This window comes from Lissotriton helveticus, chromosome 1_1, assembly GCF_964261635.1.
Source record: "Lissotriton helveticus chromosome 1_1, aLisHel1.1, whole genome shotgun sequence".
NCBI classification, from domain to species: Eukaryota; Metazoa; Chordata; class Amphibia; order Caudata; family Salamandridae; genus Lissotriton; species Lissotriton helveticus.
The window spans coordinates 1,326,460,491-1,326,478,545 of record NC_136057.1 but is presented as its reverse complement, the minus strand read 5'-3'; the positions used below and the strand labels follow the sequence as shown (position 1 = coordinate 1,326,478,545).

Genomic DNA, 18,055 nt, shown 5'->3' with positions numbered 1-18,055 from the left:
CAGTCTCAGAGGAAGGAGAATGCAACACTTCAGTCAATAGATTGGACTTAAATTCAGTGGTTGGAAGATTAATGTCCAATAACTCCGCAGCTTTTCTCACGACTGTGTGATATGGGACAACCTCCTTTGAAGGAGCATCCGAACCAGGAGAAAAGTGCCACTCAGGGGAGACATCAAGACCACTTGCATCTTTCAATTCCGCAAAATAGTCCTCAGAATCAGGAAGTTCACCTTCCTCCATGTCTTTCTGATAGCGTGCCTCTTCCACACCTCTTTGGGCCTCCCTCCTGGAGCGGATCCTCGGGACCGGAGTTGATGGATCCACAACCGACTCCATCGGATTCGGAACCGGCGTCGAACGTGGATCCGACGGCGCCGCTAGCGCCGATCGAGGGCGAACAGACGGCGCCGGAGATTCTCGATATGGCGTCGGAGATTCTCGGTACGGTGCTGGGGCCCTCGGCGCGGGAAAATTCCAGGACGGCGTTGTGAGAAGTTGGCCTGATATATGATGCTCACTAGTTCTAGTGATCACCTTGTATCAGTCCAAACAACCCTTATGGTGATTGGTTGTAAGTCAACCTTATAGACCAGCTATCCTAATGGTAGCATGGACAAAGCAGTCTTAGGCTAAACTCTTTTGGCATGTGAAGCCAGCTGTTTTACCACAATATAACCCCTTGCATACCAGATGAAAGGACACCACACAGGTTGTTATGAAAATAAACAGTATATTTATTAATAACAACACCTCTGAACTCTTTATGAGGTCAGAGGGCTAAGCACATGACAATCTCTTACGAAAAATACGACAAGTTGCACAAAATTACAATGGTGCCCTAGGGGCACGATAAACCATATACTAAGTAAGTGGAATGTGAAAGTTGATAAAAGGAATGGAGCTGTCCAGAGGCTGTAGGATCGATGGGACCACGCTACACTAACTTCAGGTAAGTAATAGGAGGCCCACGGAACGCGTGTGCAGAGTGTGAACTCACACGCAAGATGCGTAACAACGTCTATGGACAGTACAGTTCAAGTTTAAAGGTAAGTACAGACAATCCTGACTAGGTAGGACAACAACGACTGTGGAATTGGACACTAGGACAGTTAGACTACCCTTGAGCACCGAAATGCTCTCGTTACCTCACCCACGGGTTGCGGGTGCATAGGTGCCAAAGTGTGTCGGGTTCTCGGGTTGAAGTCAATGGAGCCTGAAAGAAAAGATGCTGCAGGCGACCAGGAGGAAGATGTCCGGTGCGATCCAAGGGGTGGATCGGTGAAGAAGAGGACCTGAAAGCAGAGGGGACAGTGTTCAAAGTCACTAGCCAGTGACCGGTGTGGAACCAGGAAGGAACCAGGTGCTGTCGTCGCAATCAGGTGAAGAGTGGACGCTTGACTCTGCAGCCACGTGGACCAGGAGGTGTCTTCGACGACCAGGATGGAGGCACGAGCTGTCCCACGCAGGCTCTCGCTGTCGGCGGTGTTGGATCCGGAATCGGCGTCAACAGGCCTTGGCAAAGGCAACCCACGCGGTGAGTGAAGAAAGCGTCTGGTGAGGACTAGGAGAGTCCGGGGTGCCACTCTTTTGGAAGGGAGCAAGGGCCAGTCTGGAGCAACCAGACCAGCAGCAAAGATTCAAAGATTCGTCGTCTAGGAGGCCACTAGCCAGCCGGCAAGTGACCAGACAACGCGTCGAGCAGCAAACAAGCAGAAGGGCCCCACGCAGATCTCGTGGAGGCTGGAGGGCTGATCTTCGGTGCAGGGGCTGCTCGGGGCTGGGGCTTCTCAATCCCCAAAGCACTTGGTCGATTTTACCTCGGGAGTCGTGCTGGAAGCGAAGTGCAGGTTTGTTCAAGATGGCCGGTCCCACGTGTCTCGTCGCACCCACGGGTCTCAGCTTTGCTGCAGATGTGAGTTGAGGTCGGAGAAGTCTGGGAATCCGGGTCTCGTCGGGCTCTGAAGTCTGGATCCTCGAGGGAAGATGACAAAGTGAAGCCGCTGGACGCTTGATGGTGCCTGCAGTTGCAGGGTGGACACTCCTTGTCCACAAGGGAGATTCTTCAGTCTTCTGTGGAGCAGAACGTCGAAGTCCAGAGTTTCTTCTTGTAGAATTGTTCAGGATAATCTAATTTGGAATGGGACCAGCTCCTACCTTTATTCTGCTAAAGGGGGCTGCACTACTGACTAGGTCCCTCCCCTGGGTGGGACCAGGAATGGGGGTGGTTACACCCCCTATCCTTTGTCCGGTTTCGCGCCAGAGCTGGGGCAGGGATGCCCCAGCAACTGGTTTGAACCGGTGTATGCACAGGACACCTTGTGTGCCCCAGGCATGTCTCATTCCTTTCAGGCCTCCCTACCTCAATACACAACATCCTGTCTGGGGTGGTGCTAGCACCTCCCATGGCAGGAAACCCTTTGTCCAAGCCATCCCTGCTGGAAGGACTCCCAGCAGCAGGAGGTCAGACTTGTGTCTGTGGTGGCAGCATCCATTTTGTGATGCTGAGGCTCGAGTTAACTTTAACCGGGGTTCACAGTTACATACATGTCGTGTCCCTCTAGAAGGGTGGAATGCTACCTTGTCGCCAGAATTGGCGAGGGGGTAGTATTGCAAATCGTATGACACCTTACTCGACATGTTTTGATAATGTTACACCAGAGTTAGCATTTAACCGCGAGGTTGATAATGCACTTAAGAGTATATGGTATAGCGTTATCATGGAACAGCTATTAGGACTTGGTTTCGCAAGCTGCAAACGGGCTCAGCTCATGCCAGAGCACCATCTCACATAATTCCAAGCACTCTGCCTTCAGGATTGATAAGGCCTTCCATAGGAGTGACTGATAGCAATATATGTGTCCATTTTAGGGTTAGATATAGGTATACTATATCTATAGCAAAGGGTGATTACACCACCTTGCCCCAGCTGTCATGCATCCAGTTGTGTCAGTTTTAGATGGCCAGCCAGGGGTGGCATAATACATGCTTCAGCCCCTGGTAGGCCCTGGGTACACCTATGCCCTGGATATCTAAGGTATACTGTACAGGGACTGATAAGGTGGCCCAGTACCAATTGGTAAATGCACCTAAAGTACATGGTTGTCAATTTAGAGAGAGAACAGCTAGGCTGTGGGTCTGATTAGCAGGCCCACAGCCAGGGAAAGTTGTAAACCAGTGAAGCAAAAAGCAAAAATCTGGGGTGACCATAGGATTGCAGACCCCACTCTCCTACATAACCCCCCCCCCCCAAACTTAGGAACATTAAACTAACCTTGACCAGGTGAGTCTTCCTGTTCTAAGTGGAAATACCTGGAGAGACCATCTGCATTGCCATGGTCAGTCCCTGGTCTGTGCTCCACTGTAAAGTCCATCCCCTGTAGGGAAATGGACCACCTAAGAAGTTTGGGGTTTTCACCCTTCATCTGATTTAGCCACAAGAGGGGCTTATGGTCTGTCTGAATCTTGAAGTGAGTTCCAAACAAGTATGGCCTCAACTTCTTCAGGGCCCGAACCACAGAAAAGGCCTCCCTCTCAATAGCTGACCAACGTTTCTCTCTAGGGGTCAGCCTTCTGCTTATAAAAGCAATGGGCTGGTCATGACCATCAATATTCAATTGAGATAGAACAGCTCCCACACCCAACTCAGATGCATCTGTTTGGACAATGAAGGTTTTGGAGTAGTCAGGACTCTTGAGAATAGGTGCAGTACACATGGCCTGCTTTAGGTCATCAAATGCCTTCTGACAGCTAACTGTCCACTGAACTTTCTTTGGCATTTTCTTGCTTGTCATGTCATTAAGTGGTGTCACAATGGACCCATAATTTTTGACAAACTTCCTATAGTAACCAGACAGGCCCAAGAAAGCTCTGACCTGTGCCTGGGTGGTTGGAGGAGCCCAGTCCTTTATGACCTGTATCTTGCTCTCCAATGGTTGAACCTGGCCTCCACCCACAAGGTGGCCCAGGTACACAACCTGACTCTGCCCTATCTGGCACTTAGTAGCCTTGATAGTGAGGCCTGCTTTTTGCAGGGCCTCCAAAACTTTCCTCAGGTGGATCAGGTGATCCTCCCAGGTGGAGCTAAAGACAGCAATATCATCTAGATATGCTGCACAGAAGTCATCCAACCCAGTGAGAACTTGGTTCACCAACCTTTGAAAAGTGGCAGGTGCATTTTTCAAACCAAAGGGCATCACCACAAACTGGTAATGACCTCCTGGGGTAGAAAATGCTGTTTTGGCCTTGGCATCCTCAGCTAACCTGATCTGCCAATAACCAGCTGTTAGGTCAAATGTACTTAAGAAAGTTGCAGAAGCCAACTTGTCTATCAGTTCATCTGCCCTAGGTATTGGATGGGCATCTGTCTTAGTGACAGCATTGAGACCCCTGTAGTCTACACAAAACCTCATCTCTCTCTTACCATCCTGGGTGTGAGCTTTAGGCACTAGAACTACATGACTAGCCCAAGGGCTCTCTGAGGGTTCAATGACTCCCAATTCCAACATCTTTTGGGCTTCTTTCTTTATGCAGTCCCTGACGTGGTCAGGTTGCCTGTAGATTTTACTCTTGACAGGCAGACTTTCACCAGTGTCCACCTCATGGGTGCACCCGTTTGTCTGACTGGGGGTCAGTGAGAACATTTGTCTAAAGGATTGAAGAACCTGTTTACAATCCTCTTGTTGATGTTCAGAGAGGCTGTCAGAAAATACTACACCATCTACTGACCCATCATCAGGGTTCTGAGTGAGCAGGTCTGGGAGAGGGTCACTCTCTTCCTCCTGCCCCTCATCTGTGGCCATGAGCAAGCCCATGTCCTCCCTGTTGACAAATGCCTTGAGCCTGTTCACATGAAGCACCCTGTGGGGGCTCCTGGGAGTTCCCATGTCCACCAAGTAGGTGACTTCTCCCTTTTTCTCAATGATGGTATGGGGTCCAGACCATTTGTCTTGGAGAGCTGCTGGGGCCACTAGCTCCAACACCCACACCTTCTGTCCTGCATGGTACACAGTTAGGACAGTCTTTTGGTCATGCCAAGCTTTTTGGAGTTCTTGGCTGGCCTCAAGGTTTTTAGATGCCTTCTCCATGTACTCTGCCATCCTGGAGCGGAGACCAAGTACATAGTCCACTATGTCAAGCTTAGGCTTTTTGAGAGGTAACTCCCATCCTTCCTTCACAAGACATAGGGGTCCTTTTACAGGATGCCCAAACAGAAGTTAAAAAGGACTGTAACCAACCCCCTTCTGTGGGACCTCTCTGTAAGCAAACAGGAGGCAGGGTAAAAGGATGTCCCATCTTCGCCTGAGCTTTTCAGGTAACCCTTTTATCATCCCTTTGAGGGTCTTGTTGAATTTCTCAACACGCCCATTGCACTGTGGGTGATAGGGTGTGGTAAATTTGTAATTTACTCCACACTCCTTCCACATAGCAGTCAAGTATCCTGACATGAAGTTTGCACCTCTGTCAGAGACAACCTCCTTAGGAAACCCCACTCTGGAGAAAACTCCAAGTAGGGCCCTGGCCACAACAGGAGCTGTAGTGGTCCTAAGGGGAATAGCTTCTGGATACCTGGTGGCATGATCCACTACCACCAGTATAAATCTGTGCCCAGATGCTGTTGGGGGGTCCATTGGTCCAAAAATGTCTATCCCCACTCTTTCAAAGGGTACCCCCACCACAGGTAGTGGTATAAGGGGGGCCTTTGTTGTGCCACCTGATTTGCCACTGGCTTGGCAGGTGATACATGAGCGACAAAACTCTTTGGTGTCTTCAGACATATGAGGCCAGTGAAAGTGTGGGGCAAGCCTGTCCCAAGTCTTGTTCTGGCCTAAGTGACCTGCAAGGGGAATCTCATGGGCTAAGGTGAGAAGGAAACCTCTAAGAGACAAGGGGATGACCAGCCTCCTGGTAGCACCAGGCTTGGGGTCTCTTGCCTCAGAGTATAGGAGTCCATCATCCCAATATACCTTATGGGCACCTGTAGCATTCCCTGAAGCCTCAGCAGCAGCCTGCTGTCTGAGGGGTTCAAGAGAGGAGCAATCTAAATGGGCCTGCCTCAAGTCTGCCCTGGAAGGTCCCCCTGTCCCAAGAAACACAACCTGATCAGGTTCAAGCTCTTCTAGGACAGTTCCTTCTGAGGTCTCTGGGTCAGCCTCCTGAGAGGGCTGATCCTCAACCTGAGGCAGGGGGGAAGGCTCTGCCTTAACCCTACCATTCCTTCTCTTGGGTAGTGTCTGGTCCATTCTTCCAGGATCCAGCACTTGTTCAGCTGGGCATTTCTTGGCCTGTGACCTAGTCACAGCAAGGACATGTGAGGAGAGACCTAGCATTTCTACATGAGTCCTGTACTCCACATCTGAGCACAGTGAGGATTCCAAATAATTGCCCAAAAGACAATCTACTGGGAGGTCTGAACTAACTACAACCTTTTTGAGGCCAGTTACCCCTCCCCAGGAGAAATTAACAAATGCCATACTGTGATTGGTAGTGACATTGCTAGCATTGGTCAATAGGTAATCTGAACCTAGCATGATCTGGTCAGGGTCCACAAATGTTGGTGTCACCATGGTGACACTGGCACATGTGTCCCTGTAGGCCTGAGCCATCTTTCCAATAATTAAAGGCGTTTGCCTGTATTTGCCCAGAGTACTAGGACTTACAGTAGGGGGTCATATCTATGTCCCCAGTACAAACAAGAACTGCCTGAGTAGGAGTTCTGACTAAGTCAGAACCCACCTCAGTTCCCAGGGTTAACCCAACTATAGCCTTGGGCGGTACACTACCACTACTAACTGTACTAGGGGGTGCAGGTGTCTTAGGGACAGTAGTGGTAGGAGTTTGGCCTTTCTTGGTGCACTCACTAAACCAGTGAGTCTTACTTTTACAGTTGGCACCATGGTTTCTTAGGACCATCATTCTTCTTCTTTTGGGAAGTTTGGGACCCACCCTCCTTAGGTTGTTGGGGCCCTGTTGAAGACTTCTGGTCATTTTGCTTATTCTCATTACCCTTCTGGTCTACTTTCTTCTGGCCACCACCCTGATTCTGGTTCTGCTGCTTGACCCTTGTCCTGACCCATCTGTCTGCCTTCTTTCCCAATTCTTGGGGAGAGGTCAGATCTGAGTCAATCAAGTGCTGATGCAACAACTGGCTCTGACAATTATTTAAGATTTGCTCTCTCATAATTAGATTATACAATCCTGTGTAGTCAGTAACTTTACTTCCCAGTAACCAGCCCTCCAGAGCCTTAGTGGCACAATCAACAAAGTCAGTCCAATCTTGAGCCTGTGTTTTCTGGGTATCCCTGAACATCAACCTGTACTCTTCAGTGGTTAAGCCAAACCCATCAATCAGTGCAGTTTTCAAGACTTGGTAATCATTAGCATCCTCATCTCTAACAGTGAGGAGCTTGTCTCTACCTTTACCTTCAAAGGAGAGCCACAAGATAGCTGCCCACTGACTCTGGGGTACCTGCTGTACTTTGCAGACTCTCTCCAAAGCAGTTATCCACTTGTGGATATCATCTCCTGTCTTATAGGAGGGCACTATTTTCCTCAGGTGTCTATTATCAAAACTCCTGTCTCTATCCCTAGGGATATTGCTGCCACCAGTGGGGACTACCCCACTCAACTGTTGCTCCCTAGCAAAGGCAAGCTTCTCTTTGGCCAGGGCAAGTTCTTCCCTCTGGATCCTCAGATTAGCTTCCTTCATCTTTGCCTCATGCTCTCTCCTCTGAGGGGAAGTCATCCTCCTCTGAGCAGATGCATGAGAGGCACGAGAGTGCACAGATCTAATGGAGTCCCTAGAATGAGACCTATCTCTTCTAACTCCATAGTTAGGCCTGCTCAGGGTCAGTACTGGGGGTCCCCAAGATCCTTCCCTATGTAGGTCTAAGTTGGCCCTGGTTAGTCTGCTGACTATCTCAGGACCTTTGTCTACCTCATCCCCATAGGTGTCCCCTTCTTCCTCCTCCTCCTCCTCTACATTCTCTGTTTCAGGGAGATCTGGATCACCAAGGGTACCTTCTAAAGCTGGCATGCTCCCATCTGTGTTAGAAGCCTTTCTAGCATCATATGTCTCTAAGAGACCTAACAGAAAGGGACTGGTAGGGTTAGAACCCTGTTTCAATTTCCTGGAGGTACACAATTGTCTCATCTCCTGGAAACTGAGAGCTGCATATCTGGAAAGGACCTGTGGAGGGTCACTAACCACTAGGGGAGTCCCTGAAGTCTCTCCATGGGCAGACATGCTTTCTAGTGAGGTGTAAGTGATGCACCTACCTACACTATGGGTTTACCTACTGATCCCTTGCTAAGAGTTGTAGTCAGGGTGTGCTAGGCCCTTTCTACTACAACAGCTGGTTCAGTAGAACTCAGAGTATTTCTAAGCTTGTTAATGTACCTAGAGTACCTTATGTGATCTTTCAAATGATATTTCAAGATTATATGTGGCAAAAACAACAGCAAGCTCAAACCCAACCGCTGCACACCAATGTGAGAAGTTTGCCTGATATATGATGCTCACTAGTTCTAGTGATCACCTTGTATCAGTCCAAACAACCCTTATGGTGATTGGTTTTAAGTCAACCTTATAGACCAGCTATCCTAATGGTAGCATGGACAAAGCAGTCTTAGGCTAAACTCTTTTGGCATGTGAAGCCAGCTGTTTTACCACAATATAACCCCTTGAATACCAGATGAAAGGACACCACACAGGTTGTTATGAAAATAAACAGTATATTTATTAATACCAACACCTCTGAACTCTTTATGAGGTCAGAGGGCTAAGCACATGACAATCTCTTACGAAAAATACGACAAGTTGCACAAAATTACAATGGTGCCCTAGGGGCACGACAAACCATATACTAAGTAAGTGGAATGTGAAAGTCGATAAAAGGAATGGAGCTGTCCAGAGGCTGTTGAATAGATGGGACCACGCTACACTAACTTCAGGTAAGTAATAGGAGGCCCACGGAACGCGTGTGCAGAGTGTGAACTCACACGCGAGATGCGTAACAACGTCTATGGACAGTACAGTTCAAGTTTAAAGGTAAGTACAGACAATCCTGACTAGGTAGGACAACAATGACTGTGGAATTGGACACTAGGACATTTAGACTACCCTTGAGCACCGAAATGCTCTCGTTACCTCACCCACGGGCTGCGGGTGCATAGGTGCCAAAGTGTGTCGGGTTCTCGCGTTGAAGTCAATGGAGCCTGGAAGAAAAGATGCTGCAGGCGACCAGGAGGAAGATGTCCGGTGCGATCCAAGGGTGGATCGGTGAAGAAGAGGACCTGAAAGCAGAGGGGACAGTGTTCAAAGTCACTAGCCAGTGACCGGTGTGGAACCAGGAAGGAACCAGGTGCTGTTTTAGCGATCAGGTGAAGAGTGGACGCTTGACTCTGCAACCACGTAGACCAGGAGGTGTCTTCAACGACCAGGATGGAGGCACGAGCTGTCTCACGCAGGCTCTCGCTGTCGGCGGTGTTGGATTCGGAATCGGCGTCAACAGGCCTCGGCAAAGGCAACCCACGCGGTGAGTGAAGAAAGCGTCTGGTGCGGACTAGGAGAGTCCGGGGTGCCCCTCTTTTGGAAGGGAGCAAGGGCCAGTCTGGAGCAACCAGACCAGCAGCAAAGATTCAAAGGTTCGTCATCTAGGAGGCCACTAGCCAGCCGGCAAGTGACCAGGCAACGCGTCGAGTAGCAAACAAGCAGAAGGGCCCCACGCAGATCTCGTGGAGGCTGGAGGTCTGATCTTTGGTGCAGGGGCTGCTCGGGGCTGGGGCTTCTCAATCCCCAAAGCACTTGGTCGAGTTTACCTCGGGAGTCGTGCTGGAAGCGAAGTGCAGGTTCGTTCAAGATGGCTGGTCCCACGTGTCTCGTCGCACCCACGGGTCTCAGCTTTGCTGCAGATGTGAGTTGAGGTCGGAGAGGTCTGGGAATCTGGGTCTCGTCGGGCTCTGAAGTCTGGATCCTCGAGGGAAGACGACAAAGTGAAGCCGCTGGACGCTTGATGGTGCCTGCAGTTGCAGGGTGGACACTCCTTGTCCACAAGGGAGATTCTTCAGTCTTCTGTGGAGCAGAACGTCGAAGTCCAGAGTTTCTTCTTGTAGAATTGTTCAGGATAATCTAATTTGGAATGGGACCAGCTCCTACCTTTATTCTGCTAAAGGGGGCTGCACTACTGACTAAGTCCCTCCCCTGGGTGGGACCAGGAAGGGGGGTGGTTACACCCCCTATCCTTTGTCCGGTTTCGTGCCAGAGCTGGGGCAGGGATGCCCCAGCAACTGGTTTGAACCGGTGTATGCACAGGACACCTTGTGTGCCCCAGGCATGTCTCATACCTTTCAGGCCTCCCTACCTCAATACACAAAATCCTGTCTGGGGTGGTGCTAGCACCTCCCAAGGCAGGAAACCCTTTGTCCAAGCCATCCCTGCTGGAAGGACTCCCAGCAGCAGGAGGTCAGACTTGTGTCTGTGGTGGCAGCATCCATTTTGTGATGCTGAGGCTCGAGTTAACTTTAACCGGGGTTCACAGTTACATACATGTCGTGTCCCTCTAGAAGGGTGGAATGCTACCCCCGTTGCCAGAATTGGCGAGGGGGTAGTATTCCAAATCGTATGACACCTTACTCGACATGTTTTGATAATGTTATACCAGAGTTAGCATTTAACCGCGAGGTTGATAATGCACTTAAGAGTATATGGTATAGCGTTATCATGGAACAGCTATTAGGACTTGGTTCCGCAAGCTGCAAACGAGCTCAGCTCATGCCAGAGCACCATCTCACATAATTCCAAGCACTCTGCCTTCAGGATTGATAAGGCCTTCCATAGGAGTGACTGATAGGAATATATGTGTCCATTTTAGGGTTAGATATAGGTATACTATATCTATAGCAAAGGGTGATTACACCACCTTGCCCCAGCTGTCATGCAGCCAGTTGTGTCAGTTTTAGATGGCCAGCCAGGAGTGGCATAATACATGCTTCAGCCCCTGGTAGGCCCTGGGTACACCTATGCCCTGGATACCTAAGGTATACTGTACAGGGACTGATAAGGTGGCCCAGTACCAATTGGTAAATGCACCTAAAGTACATGGTTGTCAATTTAGAGAGAGAACAGCTAGGCTGTGGGTCTGATTAGCAGGCCCACAGCCAGGGAAAGTCGTAAACCAGTGAAGCAAAAATCTGGGGTGACCATAGGATTGCAGACCCCACTCTCCTACAGGCGTAACTGGAAGAAAGGGCATAAATGTAGCCTGGGCATATGCCTGAGGGACACCCAAATTAAAGGCAAAAGGACCTATGGGGCCCGCAGGCGCACCAGAGGGGTACATAGCCCTTGCAAAGACACCATACGTTGCGTTCAGATAGTGTGATGGGTCTTGGCCTGGAGCCGGAAAAGGGGGATAATTTCCCGGAGTCGGCTCCGAAGCCGGTGTACCTGGAGTCGGGCCCGTCGGCGCCGACAAAGGAACCTCTTCAGGCTGCTCCTGATCTTCTTGCTCTGGCTCGGCTTCACCCGGATCCGAAGAATGGACCGAATCAAATGGCGCCGGCGTCGGAGAACGAGAGACCTCGACTTCAGGAGGCACTTCCTTCTCTGGCGAACCCGGTTTTGAATGAGAAGGATCGACATCACTACTGCGACGTCGAGGAGAAGACGACTTTGGCGCCGGTTCCTTATCAGAGTGACGCCGTGAAGAGCGCTTCTTTCTCTTATGCCTCTTCGACTTCGAGTGTCCCGACGCCGACTTCGAGCCTGACCTGGACTCAGACCGAGATCTCAACCTCGACCTCGATCTTCTTTTACTCGCCTTCTTACTCTTCTTCATTTTAGCAATGAACAACTTTGCTTCCCATTCCTTTAAAGCCTTAGACGTCATCTTCCTGCAACACGCACATCCATCGATGTCGTGATCAGAAGACAAGCACCATACGCAGTCCTCGTGCGGATCAGTAACTGACATCTGCTTCCCACACTCCCTGCAGGGCTTGAAACCAGATTTCCTCCCAGACATCTTCGAAAGGAAACGAGAAGAACAGACAAGAACAACTATAACAACAATGTAACTACGGAGAGTCCCAAGAAACCGTTGGCGTCGACGGCGCGGAAAAAAGGGAACGGACGTCATCACGCCGACAAGGCCCTATTATGGATCCAGTGACGTCAGCGGCGTCGCAAGCGGAGTCGTACCCTCTGTGACATCGTCCATGACCTCGCCGGCGTGGAGAGCTACAAACGTTTCCGATTGGCTGCTGCGCAGGGGATATTCACAAGGTGAGGAATCCACTGGCAGATGTATCTATCAGAAATAAAATATGATGGAATGAATGATTACAATTAGTCTAAACACTGGCAGTCGCTTCGTGTAGCATTCCAACCCATCATTCTTTTGTCAACCATGCTATTTCAGATTAAACCCAGTGATATGCAAAATCAGAGACTCAGCCCCGAGTAATTAACAATAGCTGAAATTAGTTCAAATATTCTATCCATCACTTTTTTGTATACTACAGTATATAAATCTTTGTTGAAAATAAAGAGATTTCTAGAAAAGGATGCGATGATAAAATAGACAAGTGAAGAGGTAGAGATTGAGACATTTGGAATTAAGAGCTAAAGTAGTCAGCGTCTTTTAGGATGCGAAGAGGAAGAAAATGAGCATGAATTACATTGACTCACTTTTTAACTGGAGATACTTAACAATATGAACAATTTTATACAATAATTCTACTTTTAGAATATCTAAGCTGATGCAATTTAGTTTCAAAGAACTGGGAAACTGTTATCATAAGAGCAGTATATATCTGAGAATAAAACTACTTACTGCGTCTTTTGTGTCCTTTTCACCATCCACTGCGCTAGGAGGCAGACTCTAAAGGCAACAGAAAATGTCAGAAAGAAGTGTTATGAATGACAAACTATGAAAATTAATGTAGAATTTTCACAAGTGCAATCATAGTCTCTATAAAACACATCACTGCAGTGACACCTTTATTTAGATAAGGCCAGATCGACGTAAAAGCAGTGTTAAGTGTGATGTAAGGGGCTAAGAGTGCATTTATGACAAAGTAATACAGCATTCCAACATGTAAAATCTAATTATTTTATCAACAACAAAAGCTTGTGCTAATTCCACATTTTTTTAATGGATTTGCCTTATTATTTTTTGTCCAAACAGTAATCATTACACACTTTGGTCGTTCATTTAGTCACCTTAAAATGTTCCAGTAGAATACACTCATGTCTTGTTCATTTTTACGTTGAAACACTACTCATGCAAATGTCATCAAAATCTGTGGAAACACTATTTCTGTTTTGTGCACCCCAGTCTAAGCTACAAATTGTTTTAATAGCTTAAATACAATTTGTGGGAATCCTATTACTAAATCATGGTACTGTTACTTATTTTTGTGACTCTCCAAATGGGTCGGAAGGTGTAAGTATGAGCACTGAACACCAATATTAACTCATTCCACATAATGAGGGCCTGTGAATATGGAAGTCTCTGTTTTTTCTGCGACAAAATACCTGAAACTGACTTTATGGAACAGCAAATACATATCCACAAATCATAGAACAGCAGCTCAGAGGATCACAATGTATCTGAAAGGCCACATGTAGAAAAAGCCGATAAACTACATCTGACAGATGGAACCTCATGTCTCAGGGTTGGACTGCACTGTGGGAGCAGTAGTGAAACAGTGGATAAAGACTGACCACACCACAGCATTGAGATGTAAATAGATAAGACAAAGGGAATAGTCTGGGACAGTTTATATTGTGTACCAAAGCTAATACACAAGGTAAAGGTCTCTGTGCTCTGAATTGTGTGCATCAGCAAAGCCTAGAAGGTCCATACAATAAAGAATGTAACAACGGAACCAAGGGAACCAGGTCCTTTTCTGTGTAGGACGATGGTCAAAATGTGAATCTACCTCTCTCTTTGCGTGATAAGCATTAGTGCCACAGTGCCCAACATGATATCTTTAAGATTTGCACAATGCATTTCAACAGTCTGAATATGCTAACCTGTTTAATTGATGGTTCCTCGGTTTCTTGATCTGGCCTCTGGGTGGCAGTATCAGGAGGTGGTGGCTGGAGGAAACAAAAAAAGAAATACCCCTAACATTTACAACAAGACTCAATTAGGTGTGCTCCTTATATCCACTTTACTTTCACAAATCCATCAGATTTGATCTGTGATGAATACTGGTTGTCTGAGGCCCTTGACCTCTTTTTCATTGGCGACAGAGACATGAGTGAAGGCCAAACCATAATTTTAAGAAATGGAGGTATGTCAATACCATTGTAAAGTATAATTCCACTGATGAAAAATTGATAATTGTATTAGAACTCAAAGACTTGTCTTTGTATACAATAGTTTGTGAAAATAGCAGATGTCATGGAAAGCTCATGACAATCTGAAACAAGCATTTACAATGCAATAGGTCTCGCAGCATTAAAGTTTGAGCTATTGGCATTGTATATTACAATGTGTTGCATTAATTTGTTATCAAACTCTGAATTGTTTTATAAAGATGATTTGCAAACTGTCAAATGTTGCTGAATAGTAAGCAACGTTGTGAATAATATTGTTTGCTGGTCATCCTTGGGTACCAGAGTACTTCACTTGAGGCAGAGGTATTATCTTTAGACTACAGGTGCCGGTGCCGCTTGAGCTAGAAACAGGGCCAGCCACTCACTACTCTGGACTCACTACTCATTACTCTGCACTCACTACTCACTACTCTGCACTCACTACTCACTACTCTGCACTCACTACTCACTACTCTGCACTCACTACTCTACTCACTACTCAGCACTCACTACTCACTACTCTACTCACTACTCACTACTCTGCACTCACTACTCACTACTCTACTCACTACTCACTACTCTACTCACTACTCTACTCACTACTCAGCACTCACTACTCTGCAGTCACTACTCACTACTCTACTCACTACTCTGCACTCACTACTCACTACTCTGCACTCACTACTCTACTCACTACTCACTACTCTGCACTCACTACTCCCTACTCTACTCACTACTCACTACGCTGCACTCACTACTCACTACTCTACTCACTACTCTATTCACTACTCTGCACTCACTACTCACTACTCTGCAGTCACTACTCACTACTCTACTCACTACTCACTACTCTGCACTCACTACTCACTACTCTACACTCACTACTCTACTCACTACTCACTACTCTGCACTTACTACTCACTACTCTACTCACTACTCACTATTCTGCACTCACTACTCACTACTCTGCACTCACTACTCTACTCACTACTCACTACTCTACTCACTACTCACTACGCTGCACTCACTACTCACTACTCTACTCACTACTCTGCACTCACTACTCACTACTCAACTCACTACTCACTACTCTGCACTCACTACTCTACTCACTACTCTACTCACTACTTACTACTCACTACTCTACTCACTACTCACTACTCTACTCACTACTCTACTCACTACTCACTACTCTGCACTCACTACTCACCTCACTACTCTACTCACTACTCACTACTCTACTCACTACTCACTACTCTGCACTCACTACTCGCTACTCTGCACTCACTACTCAACTCACTACTCACTACTCTACTCACTACTCTACTCACTAATCTACTCACTACTCTACTCACTACTCACTACCCACTACTCTACTCACTACTCACTACTCTACTCACTACTCACTACTCACTACTCTACTCACTACTCACTACTCTGCACTCGCTACTCTACTCACTACTCTACTCACTACTCACTACTCTACTGACTACTCACTACTCTACTCACTACTCACTACTCTGCACTCACTACCCACTACTCTACTCACTACTCACTACTCTACTCACTACTCTGCACTCACTACTCACTACTCTACTCACTACTCTACTCACTACTCACTACTCTGCACTTACTACACTACTCACTACTCACTACTCTACTCACTACTTACTACTCACTACTCACTACTCTACTCACTACTCTACTCACTACTCACTACTCTACTCACTACTCTACTCACTACTCTACTCACTACTCTGCACTCACTACTCTACTCACTACTCACTACGCTACTCACTACTCACTACTCTGCACTCACTACTCTACTCACTACTCACTACTCTACTCACTACTCAACTCACTACTCACTACTCTGCACTCACTACTCTACTCACTACTCTACTCACTACTCTGCACTCACTAATCCCTACTCTACTCACTACTCACTACGCTGCACTCACTACTCACTACTCTACTCACTACTCTATTCACTACTCTGCACTCACTACTCACTACTCTGCAGTCACTACTCACTACTCTACTCACTACTCACTACTCTGCACTCACTACTCACTACTCTACACTCACTACTCTACTCACTACTCACTACTCTGCACTTACTACTCACTACTCTACTCACTACTCACTACTCTGCACTCACTACTCACTACTCTGCACTCACTACTCTACTCACTACTCACTACTCTACTCACTACTCTACTCACTACTCACTACGCTGCACTCACTACTCACTACTCTACTCACTACTCTACTCACTACTCTGCACTCACTACTCACTACTCAACTCACTACTCACTACTCTGCACTCACTACTCTACTCACTACTCTACTCACTACTTACTACTCACTACTCTACTCACTACTCACTACTCTACTCACTACTCTACTCACTACTCACTACTCTGCACTCACTACTCACCTCACTACTCTACTCACTACTCACTACTCTACTCACTACTCACTACTCTGCACTCACTACTCGCTACTCTGCACTCACTACTCAACTCACTACTCACTACTCTACTCACTACTCTACTCACTAATCTACTCACTACTCTACTCACTACTCACTACCCACTACTCTACTCACTACTCACTACTCTACTCACTACTCACTACTCACTACTCTACTCACTACTCACTACTCTGCACTCGCTACTCTACTCACTACTCTACTCACTACTCAACTCACTACTCTACTCACTACTCACTACTCTACTGACTACTCACTACTCTACTCACTACTCACTACTCTGCACTCACTACCCACTACTCTACTCACTACTCACTACTCTACTCACTACTCACTACTCTGCACTCACTACTCACTACTCTACTCACTACTCTACTCACTACTCACTACTCTGCACTTACTACACTACTCACTACTCACTACTCTACTCACTACTTACTACTCACTACTCACTACTCTACTCACTACTCTACTCACTACTCACTACTCTACTCACTACTCTACTCACTACTCTACTCACTACTCTGCACTCACTACTCACTACGCTACTCACTACTCACTACTCTGCACTCACTACTCTACTCACTACTCACTACTCTACTCACTACTCAACTCACTACTCACTACTCTGCACTCACTACTCTACTCACTACTCTACTCACTACTCTACTCACTACTCACTACTCTACTCACTACTCACTACTCTACTCACTACTCTACTCACTACTCTACTCACTACTCTACTCACTACTCTGCACTCACTACTCTGCACTCACTACTCTGCACTCACTACTCTGCACTCACTACTCACTACTCTGCACTCACTACTCACTACTCTGCACTCACTACTCACTACTCTGCACCCACTACTCACTACTCTGCACTCACTTCTCTGCACTCACTACTCTGCACTCACTACTCTGCACTCACTACTCTGCACTCACTACTCTGCACTCACTACTCAACTCACTACTCACTACTCTACTCACTACTCTGCACTCACTACTCAACTCACTACTCACTACTCTACTCACTACTCTACTCACTACTCACTACTCTACTCACTACTCACTACTCTACTCACTACTCACTACTCTGCACTCACTACTCTACTCACTACTCACTACTCTACTCACTACTTACTACTCACTACTCACTACTCTACTCACTACTCACTACTCTACTCACTACTCTACTCACTACTCTACTCACTACTCTGCACTCACTACTCACTACT

At 47.2% G+C, this 18,055-nt stretch overlaps 1 protein-coding gene across 15 annotated transcripts in view; it reads right to left on the bottom strand.

Moving 5' to 3' along the window:
* The window catches only part of LOC144823590 (uncharacterized), a 739,799-nt gene that overhangs the window by 628,591 nt on the left and 93,153 nt on the right, over window positions 1-18,055 (bottom strand). For all 15 annotated transcript variants that reach the window (XM_078682228.1, XM_078682261.1, XM_078682304.1 and 12 more), the window contains exons 13-14: window positions 14,037-14,102; window positions 12,832-12,879 (exon numbers count right to left, since the gene is read on the bottom strand). In XM_078682228.1, coding sequence (XP_078538354.1) covers window positions 12,832-12,879; window positions 14,037-14,102 — 114 coding nt within the window. The remainder of the gene's footprint in view (window positions 1-12,831; window positions 12,880-14,036; window positions 14,103-18,055) is intronic.